General features: G+C 38.0%; 3 protein-coding genes across 15 annotated transcripts in view; all 3 read right to left on the reverse strand.

The window, feature by feature from the left end:
- Positions 1-1,554: 1,554 nt before the first annotated feature.
- On the reverse strand, positions 1,555-5,904 carry LOC113670870 (uncharacterized). The gene is made up of 7 exons (XM_027187080.2): positions 5,653-5,904; positions 4,901-4,981; positions 4,439-4,612; positions 3,232-3,570; positions 2,561-2,776; positions 2,120-2,284; positions 1,555-1,894 (listed from the first exon to the last, which is right to left on the reverse strand). Exons 1-7 carry the CDS (start codon positions 5,705-5,707, stop codon positions 1,773-1,775), a joined length of 1,152 nt encoding a protein of 383 aa, XP_027042881.2. The 5' UTR covers positions 5,708-5,904; the 3' UTR covers positions 1,555-1,772.
- A 614-nt stretch (positions 5,905-6,518) lies between these two features.
- Positions 6,519-10,053, reverse strand: LOC149049836 (acetylcholine receptor subunit beta-like). The gene is made up of 3 exons (XM_089195370.1): positions 9,501-10,053; positions 8,459-8,903; positions 6,519-7,961 (listed from the first exon to the last, which is right to left on the reverse strand). Exons 2-3 carry the CDS (start codon positions 8,858-8,860, stop codon positions 7,647-7,649), a joined length of 717 nt encoding a protein of 238 aa, XP_089051496.1. The 5' UTR covers positions 8,861-8,903; positions 9,501-10,053; the 3' UTR covers positions 6,519-7,646.
- Positions 10,054-11,126: 1,073 nt separating this feature from the next.
- Positions 11,127-13,690, reverse strand: part of LOC113670869 (neuronal acetylcholine receptor subunit alpha-10) — a 30,649-nt gene continuing 28,085 nt past the window's right edge. For 10 of the 13 annotated variants that reach the window (XM_089195361.1, XM_027187075.2, XM_089195364.1 and 7 more), the window contains one exon: positions 11,127-12,620. In XM_089195361.1, coding sequence (XP_089051487.1) covers positions 11,843-12,620 — 778 coding nt within the window. In that variant the 3' untranslated portion in view covers positions 11,127-11,842. The remainder of the gene's footprint in view (positions 12,621-13,690) is intronic. The other 3 variants (XM_089195368.1, XM_089195369.1, XM_089195367.1) reach the window with 1 other exon arrangement.

Here is a 13,690-nt window from a genome sequence, read left to right on the forward strand (position 1 = left end):
AATATGATTTGAATATATAACGGCAGGTGGGGCATTGAGCTATATTTTCCTCGAATAAAAAGAGAAGAATGATGGGTTCGAAAACGTTGTTACAACCTGCTCCTTTGTTAAAACTGGAAGTGTCATTGAGCAACAGCAGATGAAAATCTACTCTAAATCTACTTTAGACTTGCCTTCGTTCATAGGGTGCATCACTTCAAAAAAAGTCGTTAAATCTAATAGACCACCAGTTCCAAACAATTTATAAGCAACTATTTTCTTAACCAACTAGCTGCTGGAAAAATACATGTCAGAGTAGACAATGCAAAGATTCTTCAAGAATTAATTTAAAATGGAAGTGGATATCCTAAAGCTCTACTGCTCAATGATGATAGAAGGGTTTGGATAAAGAAGCTTCTCAGTTGACAATGCCATTTACAGTTAAGCGCAGATCCGGATAATAACTATTAAAGTTACTTAGGGCTTTTTGCCTTGATGCGCACTCTTCCTCCATTCATATAATTGTAACATTTGAGTGAAGCCGAAAAGTTAATTAAGACATTCTTATCTATCAGGGGAAATTGGTGTTAAATCTATCAGATCAAATTGACGCTTCGAAGTCTTCGAGACGTAGTGGGTATTAACAAAGAAAATAACAATATTTTGTTTTCAACCGATGCCAAACGTTGCAGTTTAAGATCCGGCTGTAATTTTCCACGGATCTGTCATTTTCTTGCAGATCCTAAACGAAGGAGGTTGTTAACGTTGCCGTCCAAATAAAATTCAAACTCAGGCGTTCAAAAACAAATAAAGTTACCACAACTATCAAAATACAAACCATGTCATTGGCAACAGGATTATTGAAACAAGCTTATATGAATATATTCAAAGATGAAATATCGCAAATACCTCTCATCGTCAAAAAATGTACGTAACAATACTCGAGGATAAATGAATCTAAAAGCAGCATTAGAGAAGACGAACAACATGTTTAGTCGTTATAAAGCCAGAGACGTGATGAATTTACATGAAACTGAACCACGGAAAAATTTTCAGTCAAAAATGCATCCTGATCGAAGTGATTTGATAACTAAGGATAGAGAATTATTATTCAAAGTGTTAACAAGCTATATTATAAAATTCAAGCTTCATTTTATGTATATTTTTGCTTATGTAATCTTCATTAGATTTGTAATTTCGTTATGAACAATTCGAATTTATGGTCAATTTCGATCTGAATACTATATGAATACCGACAAACCCAGGATTTTTTAGACAAGAACTCAGGTGGAAGAGATTAGGGTCACTGAAAATTTGTTGGTTCTTATCGTAAGCGAAAAGGATAAAATGCATTCGTTTGTTTAGTTCATTTCAGCATGTTCAGTTGTCATGGTAACGAAGAGCGTCTCAGAAAAAAAATCACAAAGGGGCCATTTCTTGAAAGTATCGCCACGGGACGGTCTTCTTTTTTTTCTTTTTTTTTCCAAGACCGAAATATGGAAAGTTTTGAAATTCAAACAAAAAAAATCAGTAATGAGCTTTCATTAGAATAAAGTAATGCAAGCACCCAAATGATTTGTAAACTATATTTCTAGCATGTCTTCACTCCAAATTAATATGGATCACAAGTGTAGCTCACATAATTTGATTTTAATTGTAAAAAAGTATTCAGGACTTGAAGAATCTTAACTGGTAAAAAAGTTTACAAGGATGAAGTCTTTTTTATGGTTCAAGATTGGTTTTATTTTGGTTTTGTCACCAATTTTTCCCTCATTTAGTAGTGGTGTTGATAATTAAATGCCAGTGTTTTGTTTTGATTTCACTTTGATCGGCTCCAGCTTGTTGTTCAACAACGTTTCGCCAACGTTTACCGAAGGCTCATAGCGAGCAACAACTACGAAGCAGATTCTTCCTCCTGATGGTGACATAAAAAATAATGTTTTAGTTTCAAGCCTCTGCAGATTTACAAGTACTTCAGCAAAGCACGTAGACACTAGTATTAAACATAAGTTACCCTCTTTGTTATCATCCCACGAAATTTCTCCTAATGTCTCCCCTCCCCCCCCCCCCCCCCCCCCCCACTTTTCACGGTTGAAGGAGCATGTAACGTTGAGAAAGAATAATAGAATTGATCACTCACTATTATCGATGAACTGTGCTCTACCAAAACCGACTTTTGTGGTATTGTTCCAAACCATTGGAGTCAATCGTTGTATCGCTGGGGTTGCTGGTTTCTTTTTCCAATCAAACTTCTTACTTTCAGCATACCAAAGATTAGTCGCTCGAGCTCCTGTCAAAGGTGAGCCTGCATGAACAGTAGAGGAGAGGGGTTATGCGAAGCCACCAATGCTACAATTCACATCGCTGTCTGGACGTGGAATTTGGTCAAATTCGTCAAAATACCGTAAAAGTATCGTTTGAACATATTCCTTTAATCAATTTGAGGAAAAGCCGTATTCAAACATTATCTTAGCTAGTCTCACTAGACAAAAAGTTAAAAAAAAATGTAAAAATTAATTTTATCCCAAACACATGCCTGTAAAGGTCGCCTAGATAACGGTTGTAAGGGGAGGATTCTAACCTTTAAACGAGCAACGAAGGGCGATGTTCTCTCCTTTTCCTACCCTGTTTTTCAAAAGAGAATGCGTTGTGTTCCTCTGCTTTGCCAATTCCGATGCAAAATTCTGAGCTTCCATATTAAGCCTCTCGTCTTCAGTCAGCGGTGGCACTCCATTGAGCAGGCGCTTTTTATTGTGTTCATAAAGGAATTGTTGTCTGAACCTGGCCATTGGTGTCCCTGTTAGAAACAGGGAAACAGGTTTAATCTAAGAACATAATCCAGCATATGATTGTGCATTTGTGTGTTGCGACACATCTACGTATCCAGGGAAGCATTTAGTCACGAGAGGGAGCGGGGAAGGTAACCTGCAAGAGGATCTCAGTAGGGTACCGTTAGTAGTAAAAACGTAAAATAAAAAAAACCGTTGGGCGTACTATTCTTCTTAAAGAAATATAACCTTAAAAATCTTTCCAGTAACCCCAACGGAAAGAAATTAACCTTTGGCCGTTAAATTACCAAAATTTTGACCGTTAGCCCTAAAAGCCATCACTCCACCGAGACCCTCCTGCAGTGGATTACCCACCCATCCAGTAGGAACGATAACACCGTGGTTACGTGCTAAGGCAACCGGAATAAGCCCTGAAAATAGCCAGTTAACATTCTGTATTTATTTCCGCTGAGTGTCAACCTACCTGGTACGTTAGTCTTCAGGTTAGATCTTACGTTGTGTAACACGCGCCTCTTTGGGACAATGAGAAAGGAAGGGACGACACCATAGTTCCTAGCAGGTTGTTGGATCCCGTTTGAACTGGTCCTCTGTGAGCTTACCGCAGAAGGAATGTTCCCTTGAACCATTCCTTCCTGAATTCCGGCAGATGAAGCTGGAGTAGTGGCTGGATCGAGATTGACATTTGGCACGAGTTTGACTTCATGAGCCACGTACTCACCGGAATTCACTTTCATGGCTGGTGATTGCGCTGCCGTTTGTTCGGTCTCTAGTGTTACGGCTTCTGATTGATCGGGCTTTTTCTCTAGGAAAGACGACAATTGCGACCAAAATTGAGATTATCCTTTTCGTTTTGTCCAAAAATCCACACGTGTGGCTGTTGAACATTAAATTGTTTAACATTATATTTCTGCTTTGTCTACTGGACCCGTTTCTCGAAGTCCCGGTAAGTTTACGGGTCCGAAGCCAAATTTTAAAATCAAAATTTAAAGCATAGAGAAACCGGTTCTGTCACTCTAACAAATACAGTTTGTTCCTTTAGCCAAAAGTTTATTGCATAATTTTCAAAACCTGCATCTTGAATGAAAACAGAACAGCTTTACGGACCAGTTAAATTAACGGGACCTTCGAGAAACGAGCCCCAGGCCCGGCTATGCCACACTGATTGAGCAAGTCAATCATCGTTCTCGTGCTACAACAGTTCTACTTGGTGCAGATCTTCTATTTTCTCTAAAAATTTGGCTCTGGACCCAAAAACGAAAATAGTCTTGCATTGTTGGAGTCCCACTGCGAAAGCATTTAATCGCTGTTCACTAGGGGGTGAAATCGTTGGTCTTTATTGCCGGGAAAAAAAAACTATTTGCCTGCAAGTGTTACAGCGTTGGATTATTGAAATTCATTGACTTCGAAATGAGTATTGTCTCATATTCATTGTTAGATGGTTCCATCTTGGTTGTCAATCTCGGTAGAATTGCTTCGTTTATTGCCCAGTCACAGTTACAATACTTGTGATGTACATATGTGAAAAAATCTGTTTTTTTTTGTTTTTGTTTTTTTTGTAATTAGAAGGCTACGGGAGTATTTTGGTTCTTTTTGACTGATCGAGAGAATTATGTTCGGCTGAAATTCTTCAGATGTAAGTTACAGGAAAGCAGGCTAGACAGGAACGATACCTCCATCCATGACAAGCTTAAGATTGAGCAGTAAATTTATCGCTGGGTGTTGTTCTTTATACTGTTCAGTTACAGGAAGCAAATATGTGCCCTCGGGCGCCTCTGAAGCTATGGCGGCTGGAGCAGGATCTCGGGCGTCCTGACCTTTCAAAAGTGCCGGGACATGGATGGTAACTGAAACAGACACATATAGTTAATAAGATCATGCACGCTTTATGCTGAAATGACAATGGAACGACACGATGTCGCGCCAACGTGCGTGAATTTGCCAAAAGTGCGCATTTGTTTTGCTTAGTGGTTTTTCATTTGTAAGTCATTCAGTCTTTGCACCATTTTTTCTAAACAAAAACATGTCGTTTCTTTTCCATTATGTGAACGAAAAAAGTTGATGAACTCTTTCATTCTCTCCCCCCGACATAAATATCAATCAGAATGAATAAGTAAAACTAAACTGATTCTTACTTGGAGCCGTACTGATAGTCTGCATTCTGTCATCTCTTTTACCAAGAAGGGGTTGAGGCGCAACTCTTTTTCGGACTAAATCTAAAAAGAAATAATGAAATTGATGAACCACAAAATGTCGTCGTCGTCAAAATTTTATGTCTGGCTAAGGTCTTTAGACCTAAGGGCGATATGGAAAAAAAATTCTCTACTCTCGTTCTCATCGTCTTCGTTTTGACAACTTCGTACTTCCTCTAAAACACTTCAACAAAGCACAAACTATTTTATGCTTTAAAAATCCTTGAAAAACTTTGTTCCGTTTTCTTCATTTTCAGTATCCCCGCAATTGCCATGCGTATTTTATTCGACAACCATTGTTTTTTTTTATTTATTTCTCGGACTTCTTTGAAGTTAATGGAGCAGATAACAGGTGGATACACGACGATGAAAAGCGAAATTAAATGCGTTCATCTGATCTGTATTACACTGAAGGTTAAAATACTAATGTTTACAAATCACACCTAACGTTCATTTTTAAATATATAGAATGATTCATTGCTCCCCAATCCATCAGAGCAGGAAACATAATCAAGTACATACTTCAAATTTCGTCTGTGGTTTCAGCAAATTTAGGTTGAATTTTCTGTACTGATCCATGAATTTGGTTGTTGGTATAATTCAGTTCAGTTGTCTGGTATAAGTGCATTGAAAAGCTTTGTATCCGATGTATAGAATTACATGGGGTATGGATATAGAATAAACATTGAGCTTACCTGCTGTGGTTGAAACCCAATAAGTAATAAAGAAACTCCATAACAAGAACAACATGTCGGGTTTAGTAAGCCTCGGGGCTTCAATAAAAGATTATACAAAATTAATACAGTCGATTTGAAAAACAAAGCTCTGCAGTCGTTCTGCGAAGTAATAGATGCAGGGGCTGAAGAACAGATGATGAGGAACAAGGTAACTAGTTTGTCTGTGACCCTTGTAACACCCAGCCGTGCCACCAGAAGGGGAAGTGCTTTTAGCGGGTTGAACTTTGTTGGAAATCCCGAACCAAAACAAAGTTGCCACCCGTACATGGAGTAACTGAAAGTGAACACCGGACATCCAAGTGGACACGACAACTGAGAAGCATCGTGAAGCAATAACTCCGCACTTATTCATCTATTTAAATCCAAATATTTCTTTAGTCATTTTTTTTTCCATCGAAGGAGAATTTCAACAAAATAACATCACTATCCCTCGGATCCAGAAGAAATGCTTTATTGTGAATCATTAATGTAACTTTCTTAGGATTCACAAATGGAAGATCTAGAGGTCATAAGCTCTTATCGATACACGTACTCGATTTTACTCTTTCCTCCTAACAGGCATGTTACGAGTTTTTCCTTTATATAGGATCGTTGACCCGTAGATTTCAATTATGATACAACTTAACTAAGAATTCAGTGACTAAATTGAGGATACAATATCTTCTCCTACTAAATCCTACAAATCCATAAGACCGTCCATGGTACAAGGACATTAATAAGGGGGGGGGGGGGCTCTCTGATTGAAATATATAAAAAGAATGGGCCATTAGTAAACTATTCATAGCATCAGAGCCACTCATATGCAATTATTTTCACAGACATCATCATACCTTCCATCATTTATTGCATACAAATTAAAGTGATGTTTGATTTTATTTATTAGCTTTTACATCACTCAGATTTGCATAACCTGAGTTACTCGTTCAGCCTTTGCTCAGAGACCTTTTTCGTGTCCATGAAAATGTCAACCGTCGGAAAATTTTTCGAAACGAAATTTATTTTTCATGTATGAAGAAAAAACAAGTTTTTCTTTCATATGAAAAGAAAATAAGCGATTACTGGTCAATCATTCATGTGTAAGCCTTTAGTCAGAGCGAATAAAGTAGGGCTGACGCTCGAACGCTAGCTTAGAAACTCTTTGCTGATCAGCTCAGTTGATGAAACCAAATTTTCTTGTCATATTCCTCCACTAACGAAGCACCACAGTTTCTCTAGAAACTTTCCCCCTTTAATCATCGACGTATCTATTTTCAAAACTTCACAGCTTAATAAAGATTACACTTCTGAGATATTCATTGCTAGTACAATATACTGGGAAATGCATGGCTGGAATTTATAAAAACAATAAGGGAAATTTTTTAGCTGTATGCAGTTTGGTATTTTAAAGCAAACCCGCGCTTACCACCTGTGGAAAGCAAAGTAAACTGCATTCTAGGTTACCAGTTCACTCAATCATAACTGGCGGGATATTGATTGAATTTATTCATTGAGTGCTGAGTATTTTTACCACTTTAACTGTTTTAAATATATTAGTTTGCCCATCAGTCGCTATCGTCATTTTCAACCATAGGAAACTTTAGAAACCGCTATTCACCGAAAATGGGGTTTCTTAATATGTTAATTTGTAATTAACTACTGTCTACCTAAAATCAACAAGTGTAATTCAGACTTAATGTTAGTTTAGCTAAAGATTCACTAAGTTGATCAATTGATCTAACCATTGATGATACAGGTCGCTTTCGATAGAGGATATAGGGAAACTCAAAAGTTAATTAATTTACTTCCTATAGTTTCCTTTTAAACGCCAGTTATGTGGACTCATACTAAAAATCCACAAAAGATCACTATCCTAAGATAAGCGCATGGATAAGGCAATTGCACTATGGGGCGATGTTTGATTAACCTAATTCCGAGTCTTGTTTACATAAACCTTTTTCTAACCCAATTTCACATTATTGAAATGGGGAATTTGCGTATATTGGTATTTGCGCTAGAATGGCACCGGTCGAGGAAAGCAGAACCATAGAGAAAATTATTAAAAAGAGTCGATCAGCAATCTTAGATACAAAGATCCAGAACTCTCTGTCCAGTTCAGCGTCTTCCTCTTTCTTAGATCTCCTCGCGAGCTCACTAATTCCCTCCGTGATTTTTGTCAAGGTGCTTGGGGGTTTGGCGATTGTAGCAGGCAGCTTGCTCGGTGACAAGTTTACTGGTTTAAATGTTTTTGCTCCCACCAGCTTGATGCAATTGCTTTCAAATTCCTCCACCTTGAAATGAAATTAAGAAAGGGAAAGGGAATATTTGAAATCAGTTACTGGAATTATGATCACCAAACGTCAAAGTTTTCTGATACATTGTCTGTCGTTTCTGGTTTCAGCGGAAAGTTTACTATTAAATGGAGTCTTTAAAAGACAGAGCAGAAAAATTTTTTATTGATACACCCTCTATGGCTGAGCTTCACCATTGTGAGATTTGTATCAGGTACTGCTCAGCAAGTGAACCAATGTATACATATATTGCACACGAACCAATGTATATGTATAAGCTAACCTTCAATTTAAGACCAAAAAAACCATATGTATTCATACTTTTAAATCATGAGATTGGAAGTTGAAAATACTAGCTCAACAGGTAGGATGAGCTGTATTTCGGAGGAAATTATACTGTCATCGGCGTCTTTCTTTGGCTTTATTTTCCCCGTGCAGATGTCACCAGTTGAGGACAATTAACAGCCATCTGGAAGATAATATAATAACCTCAATACCTTAACATCCACTCGTCTTGTGGACCTGACGTTAGCTTTTGGATGTCCGGTGTTGATGCACAGCATTCTCGCCAGATAATGAAGAAAGAACACTCGAACCCACTGTGGCATCTCCGTCTTCTTGTAACTATTCAAGGATATGCAGTTGGCAACCAAGGTGCCACCAATCTGAAACATTGCAGCCAGCAATATTTTAACAATGATAGGCGTAGCATCTGATGTTACTGGAATGCTATCTGAGACATTAAGGATAACCACAGACATGGCTAAGAATGACTCTATGACAAGAGTCACTCGTTCGCCGGATTCCGGTGGAAATGCAAAGGTCAGGACTGAGAAGGAAGTGACCACCATACAAGGAATGATGATATTGAAGAGGAAGAAGCCAGGTATACGGCGCATATGGACGTAGAAGGTTATGTCAGGATATGGTTCTGGGCAGCAGCTGCAAAAAGAAAGTAGAAAGTTCTTAGGTACAAACACATGAAGAAACACCTCAAAGGAAATCGAATCACACACAGTTACTGTTTGAAAAGAAAATTATTTGTTGCAGAAATCGACCTCTTCAAACAATTGGTATCAGCTAAAAAAATTCATCTTGATTCATGACTGCTATATTCATCCTTTTCTAAGTCAAAGTATTATGTTTTCCATCTAAAAAAAAACTTTAAACACATAATAGACAAGCACAAGAGACACCCAGCTTTCAGATCAATGCATGGTTGGATGTTTAAACAGTTGTGGTCTGTTAACTGTTAACGCACGAATGCTGGCAATTCCTGTAATGTCTCTACTGCCCGCTGATGGCGTGTGAATGTTACCAATTTTTCACTAGTGAGCTGTACTTACTTCAATTTTTATTCTCAAGCAATTTACGCCAATTGCAATTTGTTTGTTTAATTTAAACCAAACAACCCAAATATCAGTCGCAACTCAGTTTTGTTTACCGTCTCGGCAGAATACACAGCCATGCCAGTATTTGTCAACCGAAACTGTCAACGTACCTTTCTGTTGCTGGTATATCATTTGGAAAGTCATGTACCTTGAGAGCCGTGTGTCTGTTTTCCGTGAGTGTACCCGTGGCTAGTAGTTGTTCTAGATGGTCACGTGTCTTGGTGTGGACTTCGCTTTCCATGTTCATCAGTCTCTGTGGCATGTTTCGATTATCCAGTCACTTTAAACGGTAGGTCCAGTTCTTTTTGGGGTTGTCTCTTCATGTATTCAATTCAAGGTACAAGGACAAATCTTCGGTCCGGTGGCTTAAATTTCTTAGGAAAGTTATGTTCTAAGCAAATGCAACATTTTAGTTGAGGTTGCCTCAGAAATCCCAATGGATCAAGAGACGTTTTACTTACAAGGACGAGTAGAGTAAAACCGCTCGGCAGAAATTTCGACCCGTAACCTATTCCCTTCGTATTTCTCTCACTGTAGTTCTTTTTAAGAAGTTTCACTTATTTTTCTACTTAAAAGAGGAGAAAAAAATGAAAAATCTATTCTGAACAGTACACATATAAGTTTTTCAGTTAGATGGGAAGAGCTGCATGAGTTGCTAAGAAAAGACTTATGTACTTTGACGTTGTCACTAAGTTAATTCCAGAGATTTTTGGGCAAACCTTGATTGCCAGCGATTCTACAAGACTTTCCGAGGCTCGCAAAACCCAAGGAGAATTCAAAATATTTTTCTGCCTGTATTAATTAATTATGCGATAGTTAACAATAGATAAAAGCAAACGGCTCATAACAATCCGTTTTGAAATTCCCTACGCTTTTGATTATAACCAAATTCCCGAAAAATAATACTCGAAACTCTTTGAAACCTTTCTTGCCAAAGAACTTTATCCTGAATACCTCATACTTATTCCTAGTGTCTGCGTTAATGTATTAGGTTTTTAGGTAGCACTTTCTCGTCAAGCTACACGGGTTCCTTAGTTCAAAGTGGGTTTCGCTGTTGTTAATTGCCTCACTCGAGTACTTGTGGATAAAGTTCATTCTGGCGAAGCTATTTTTCGCTGCGTAGGTGGCGTACATTTTATCATGTTTGGGTCGGGTTTCTCGGCGTTTGCTGTCGATAATTTGAGAAAGGAGAAATCGTGATAAGGGAAATAGTAAGAACTGAAACAAGACAAGACAAAATGAGGATAAAAAAAAATCTACGAAAAATAATATTTGTTTCCATCATCATTTCTTGAACCTAATATCAATAATTGAAGCCTTTGGAAATAATTGAGCTGGAGGGTGCCAATATCCTATGTAGATCTCACAGTAATATATTAGTTGCAACTGTACTGATGTGAGCATTTTTTTAAGGCGACAAAAAGTATCTGAAAGTCTACGATTTCGTGCGAATATAAATGGTTTATCAAAATTTTAGAATGTAAAACGTGGAAAAATGTCAACACCGCGGTAGATAAGTATTGTCCCAAGTTCAGGTTTAAAATTTTATAGTGTTGACTTTTTTTTCTACAATGCAACTGGCAGAATTTAATGTTTATATTGAAGAATTAAGGAGTTGTTTTCAAATTTCCGCGATAGTATCTTTGGGGAGGGGAAAAATACTTTCCTATGACTCCACGCTGAGATGATGATAAAAACAATGCAAAGGTAGAAAGTTTTCTCGTAAATCTGAAATTTGTTTTGATAAAAAATAGTATAAAAGTTGAAACACTCCTGTCGATGAATGTTCCTTTATTTTAGGTATAACTAAAAAAATCATTCTATTCATCCATGTTGACGGTTGTTTTTTGAAAAATTGACATCCTACAACACTCAGCAGAAGACTCATAGAGCAAATTACATCGAGATTCAAGGAAGTGGGAGCTGATGAACTAGTGAAACTGTTTCTGACCATTTTTAATGGTCCTCTGCCCTATAAAACATTCAGTTCATACAAATCCTACAGTAATGCATGATGTTTCAGGGGTAAATGCAACTTACTGTATCACAAGATGAAGCGGCTCTAGCCAAACAACGAAAAGATTATGTGTTCAATCAGAGATTTAAAAATAACATTCTTCCATTTTCGATTGAAAGACTCCATTATTCATAATTGTTTCGCATTAGAAAACGACAAACTTACGTTTTTTAAAACGCTACAATCATACAATCTTATTTCTCCTGGGTAGGAAAGCCCTTAGTCGTGTAAGGTTACATATTTCTATTTTTTGTTAATTACTCCGAGGCCAATTTCCAAGATTCATATCAATTATCTTACTAAGCAAAACGTAAACTCGTAAGTCATAATCGATGACACTTTGCATTGTCCGTCGTTCAGAGAAACTCTCAATTTCACAGAAATCAAAGATTAATGACTCAGTTCTGACCCTATAATATAAGTTTCTTTCTTAGTCCTCTTACTGGAAACCAGAATCGCGGTTAGCTACGATCCTACAAGAGTAAATTATAGTGATCTGGCACTTGAGCAAATATTGCACACGAAGAACAGACGAACGCTATGGAAAATATTAGCAGGAAAACGCGGTCTACAACTCGTGACACGAAAATCCAGAATTGACGATTGGCACGGTATTCTTCATGGTTGATTTCAGACTGTGCAAGCTCCGCGAGTCCATCTGTAACCTTTGAAGGAAGGTCCTGGGTTGATCGAAAGAGAGCTGTGTGATGATGAGTCGGAGATTTTAAGGAGTGTCCACCCGGTGATCCCAGGGGTTTTGTTCCCGAGAGTTTTCTGTCCTCGAGAACCGTCAGTTCCGCTGGTCGACCTTTCACAAGATGTGAACGTTTTTCAATTTTGTCCTTCGGTTGGCCCGAATTAATGCACAAACATCGGGCTAAGTAGTGGAGAAAAACCACTCTCACCCATTGGGGCATCCGGTACTTTCTGTAGAGGTTCAGTGAAATGCAGTTTGCGATCAGAGCACCCCCTATCTGGCACATGGAAATAATCAGAAACTTTGTGATGAGAGGAGCGTTGTCGGAGGTAACAGGAACGCTATCAGAAACCATTAGAACGACGAATGACAGAGCTAAGAAAGATTCAATTACCAGAGTCACTCGCTCGCCGATCTCTGGTGGGAGGACAAATGTCAGCACAGCTAGTGAGGTTATCACCAAGCAGGGAATGATGATATTGTAGAGGAAAAATCCAGGCTTACGACGAAGATGAAGGAAGAATGTCACATCTGGATAAGGCTCCGGGCAGCAGCTGCGTGTAATAGAACACAATATTACAGTAGGATCTTGATGCCATGTGCAACGTGCTCGGTGGACTTGCATGCTTTGTTATACGACTTGCATCGTTCATATAAATTCAAGACTTATTCATTTAAAATTTGACCAGCAACATAGACTAATTTACCTGCCAGCTCTAATGAGTGCAAGAAGTGCAAGTGAGGTCTCACAAGTCAAAAACCCTGTTTTATGCATTCTTCAAGCTCGTTTTAACAAAGGAGAAAATTGATTGAATATTATTTTCAAAAAAATGCGGTCTATGAGATTCGGAAAGAAATATTTTGCAAACTTAAAATAATTTTAATGTATCACTAAAAAGGAAATTCCAAAGTCCCAGAGGCCGAAATACATCGTATGCCGCTGTTATTATTGGAGATCACTACCCGATTGTTGGTTTCTGTATATAATATCAGTTTAGGTTATCGTGATTCGTTTTTGTCCCGTCTTATGTTATTAATGCAACTATTACGAGTTTGACGTGAGTTCGATATGAGCTGTGATATACTACCTGTGCGAATTACAGCTGGATAGAAACATGCCTCTATAGAACATAGATACAGAGGACTTCTTATAAATTTGGAAACCAATTTGAATCACAGATTTACCATTCAACCAGGATCGTTAATTCCTGTTTCACCTTTCTCTACTTCCTTCATGAAAAACCTTTATGATGACCAAACCAATTTTATCATCATAAAATTGTTTTATGAACCGACTTAAGTTATTAAATTGGCAACAGTAAAGAGTTTGAAATTAGAAGATCCTCGCAGCTAAGAACACTACTGAAACTAGTAGTTGTAAGTAGGACCTGAAAAAAATTTCAGGCCCGTAGGGGATTTGAACCCATGACCCCTGCGATACCGGTGCAGCGCTCTACCAATTGAGCTAACAAGCCAACTGGGAGCTGGTCAATGAATTGGGTACAGATAAACATCCGAGTGAATGAAGATTTAGATATATGAAAATTCACATATTTGCACTGCGGTGGAAGTGTAAGTAAACAGTTTGTTAAGCTGACGTTTCGAGTGTCAGATGACTTCAGCT

Source organism: Pocillopora damicornis, chromosome 2 (genome assembly GCF_964200805.1).
Source record: "Pocillopora damicornis chromosome 2, jaPocDami1.2, whole genome shotgun sequence".
NCBI lineage: Eukaryota > Metazoa > Cnidaria > Anthozoa > Scleractinia > Pocilloporidae > Pocillopora > Pocillopora damicornis.

Excerpts from the sequence above, each read along its gene's own strand:
- LOC149049836 (XM_089195370.1), bottom strand. The coding sequence starts at position 8,860 with ATGCGCCGTATACCTGGCTTCTTCCTCTTCAATATCATCATTCCTTGT. Across the intron at positions 7,962-8,458 it reads CAAGACGAGTGGATGTTAAG|GTGGAGGAATTTGAAAGCAA; the intron begins GTATTGAGGTTA and ends TTTCATTTCAAG.
- LOC113670870 (XM_027187080.2), bottom strand. The coding sequence starts at position 5,707 with ATGTTGTTCTTGTTATGGAGTTTCTTTATTACTTATTGGGTTTCAACC. Across the intron at positions 4,982-5,652 it reads TTGGGTTTCAACCACAGCAG|ATTTAGTCCGAAAAAGAGTT; the intron begins GTAAGCTCAATG and ends ATTTCTTTTTAG. Across the intron at positions 4,613-4,900 it reads GACTATCAGTACGGCTCCAA|TTACCATCCATGTCCCGGCA; the intron begins GTAAGAATCAGT and ends TGTCTGTTTCAG.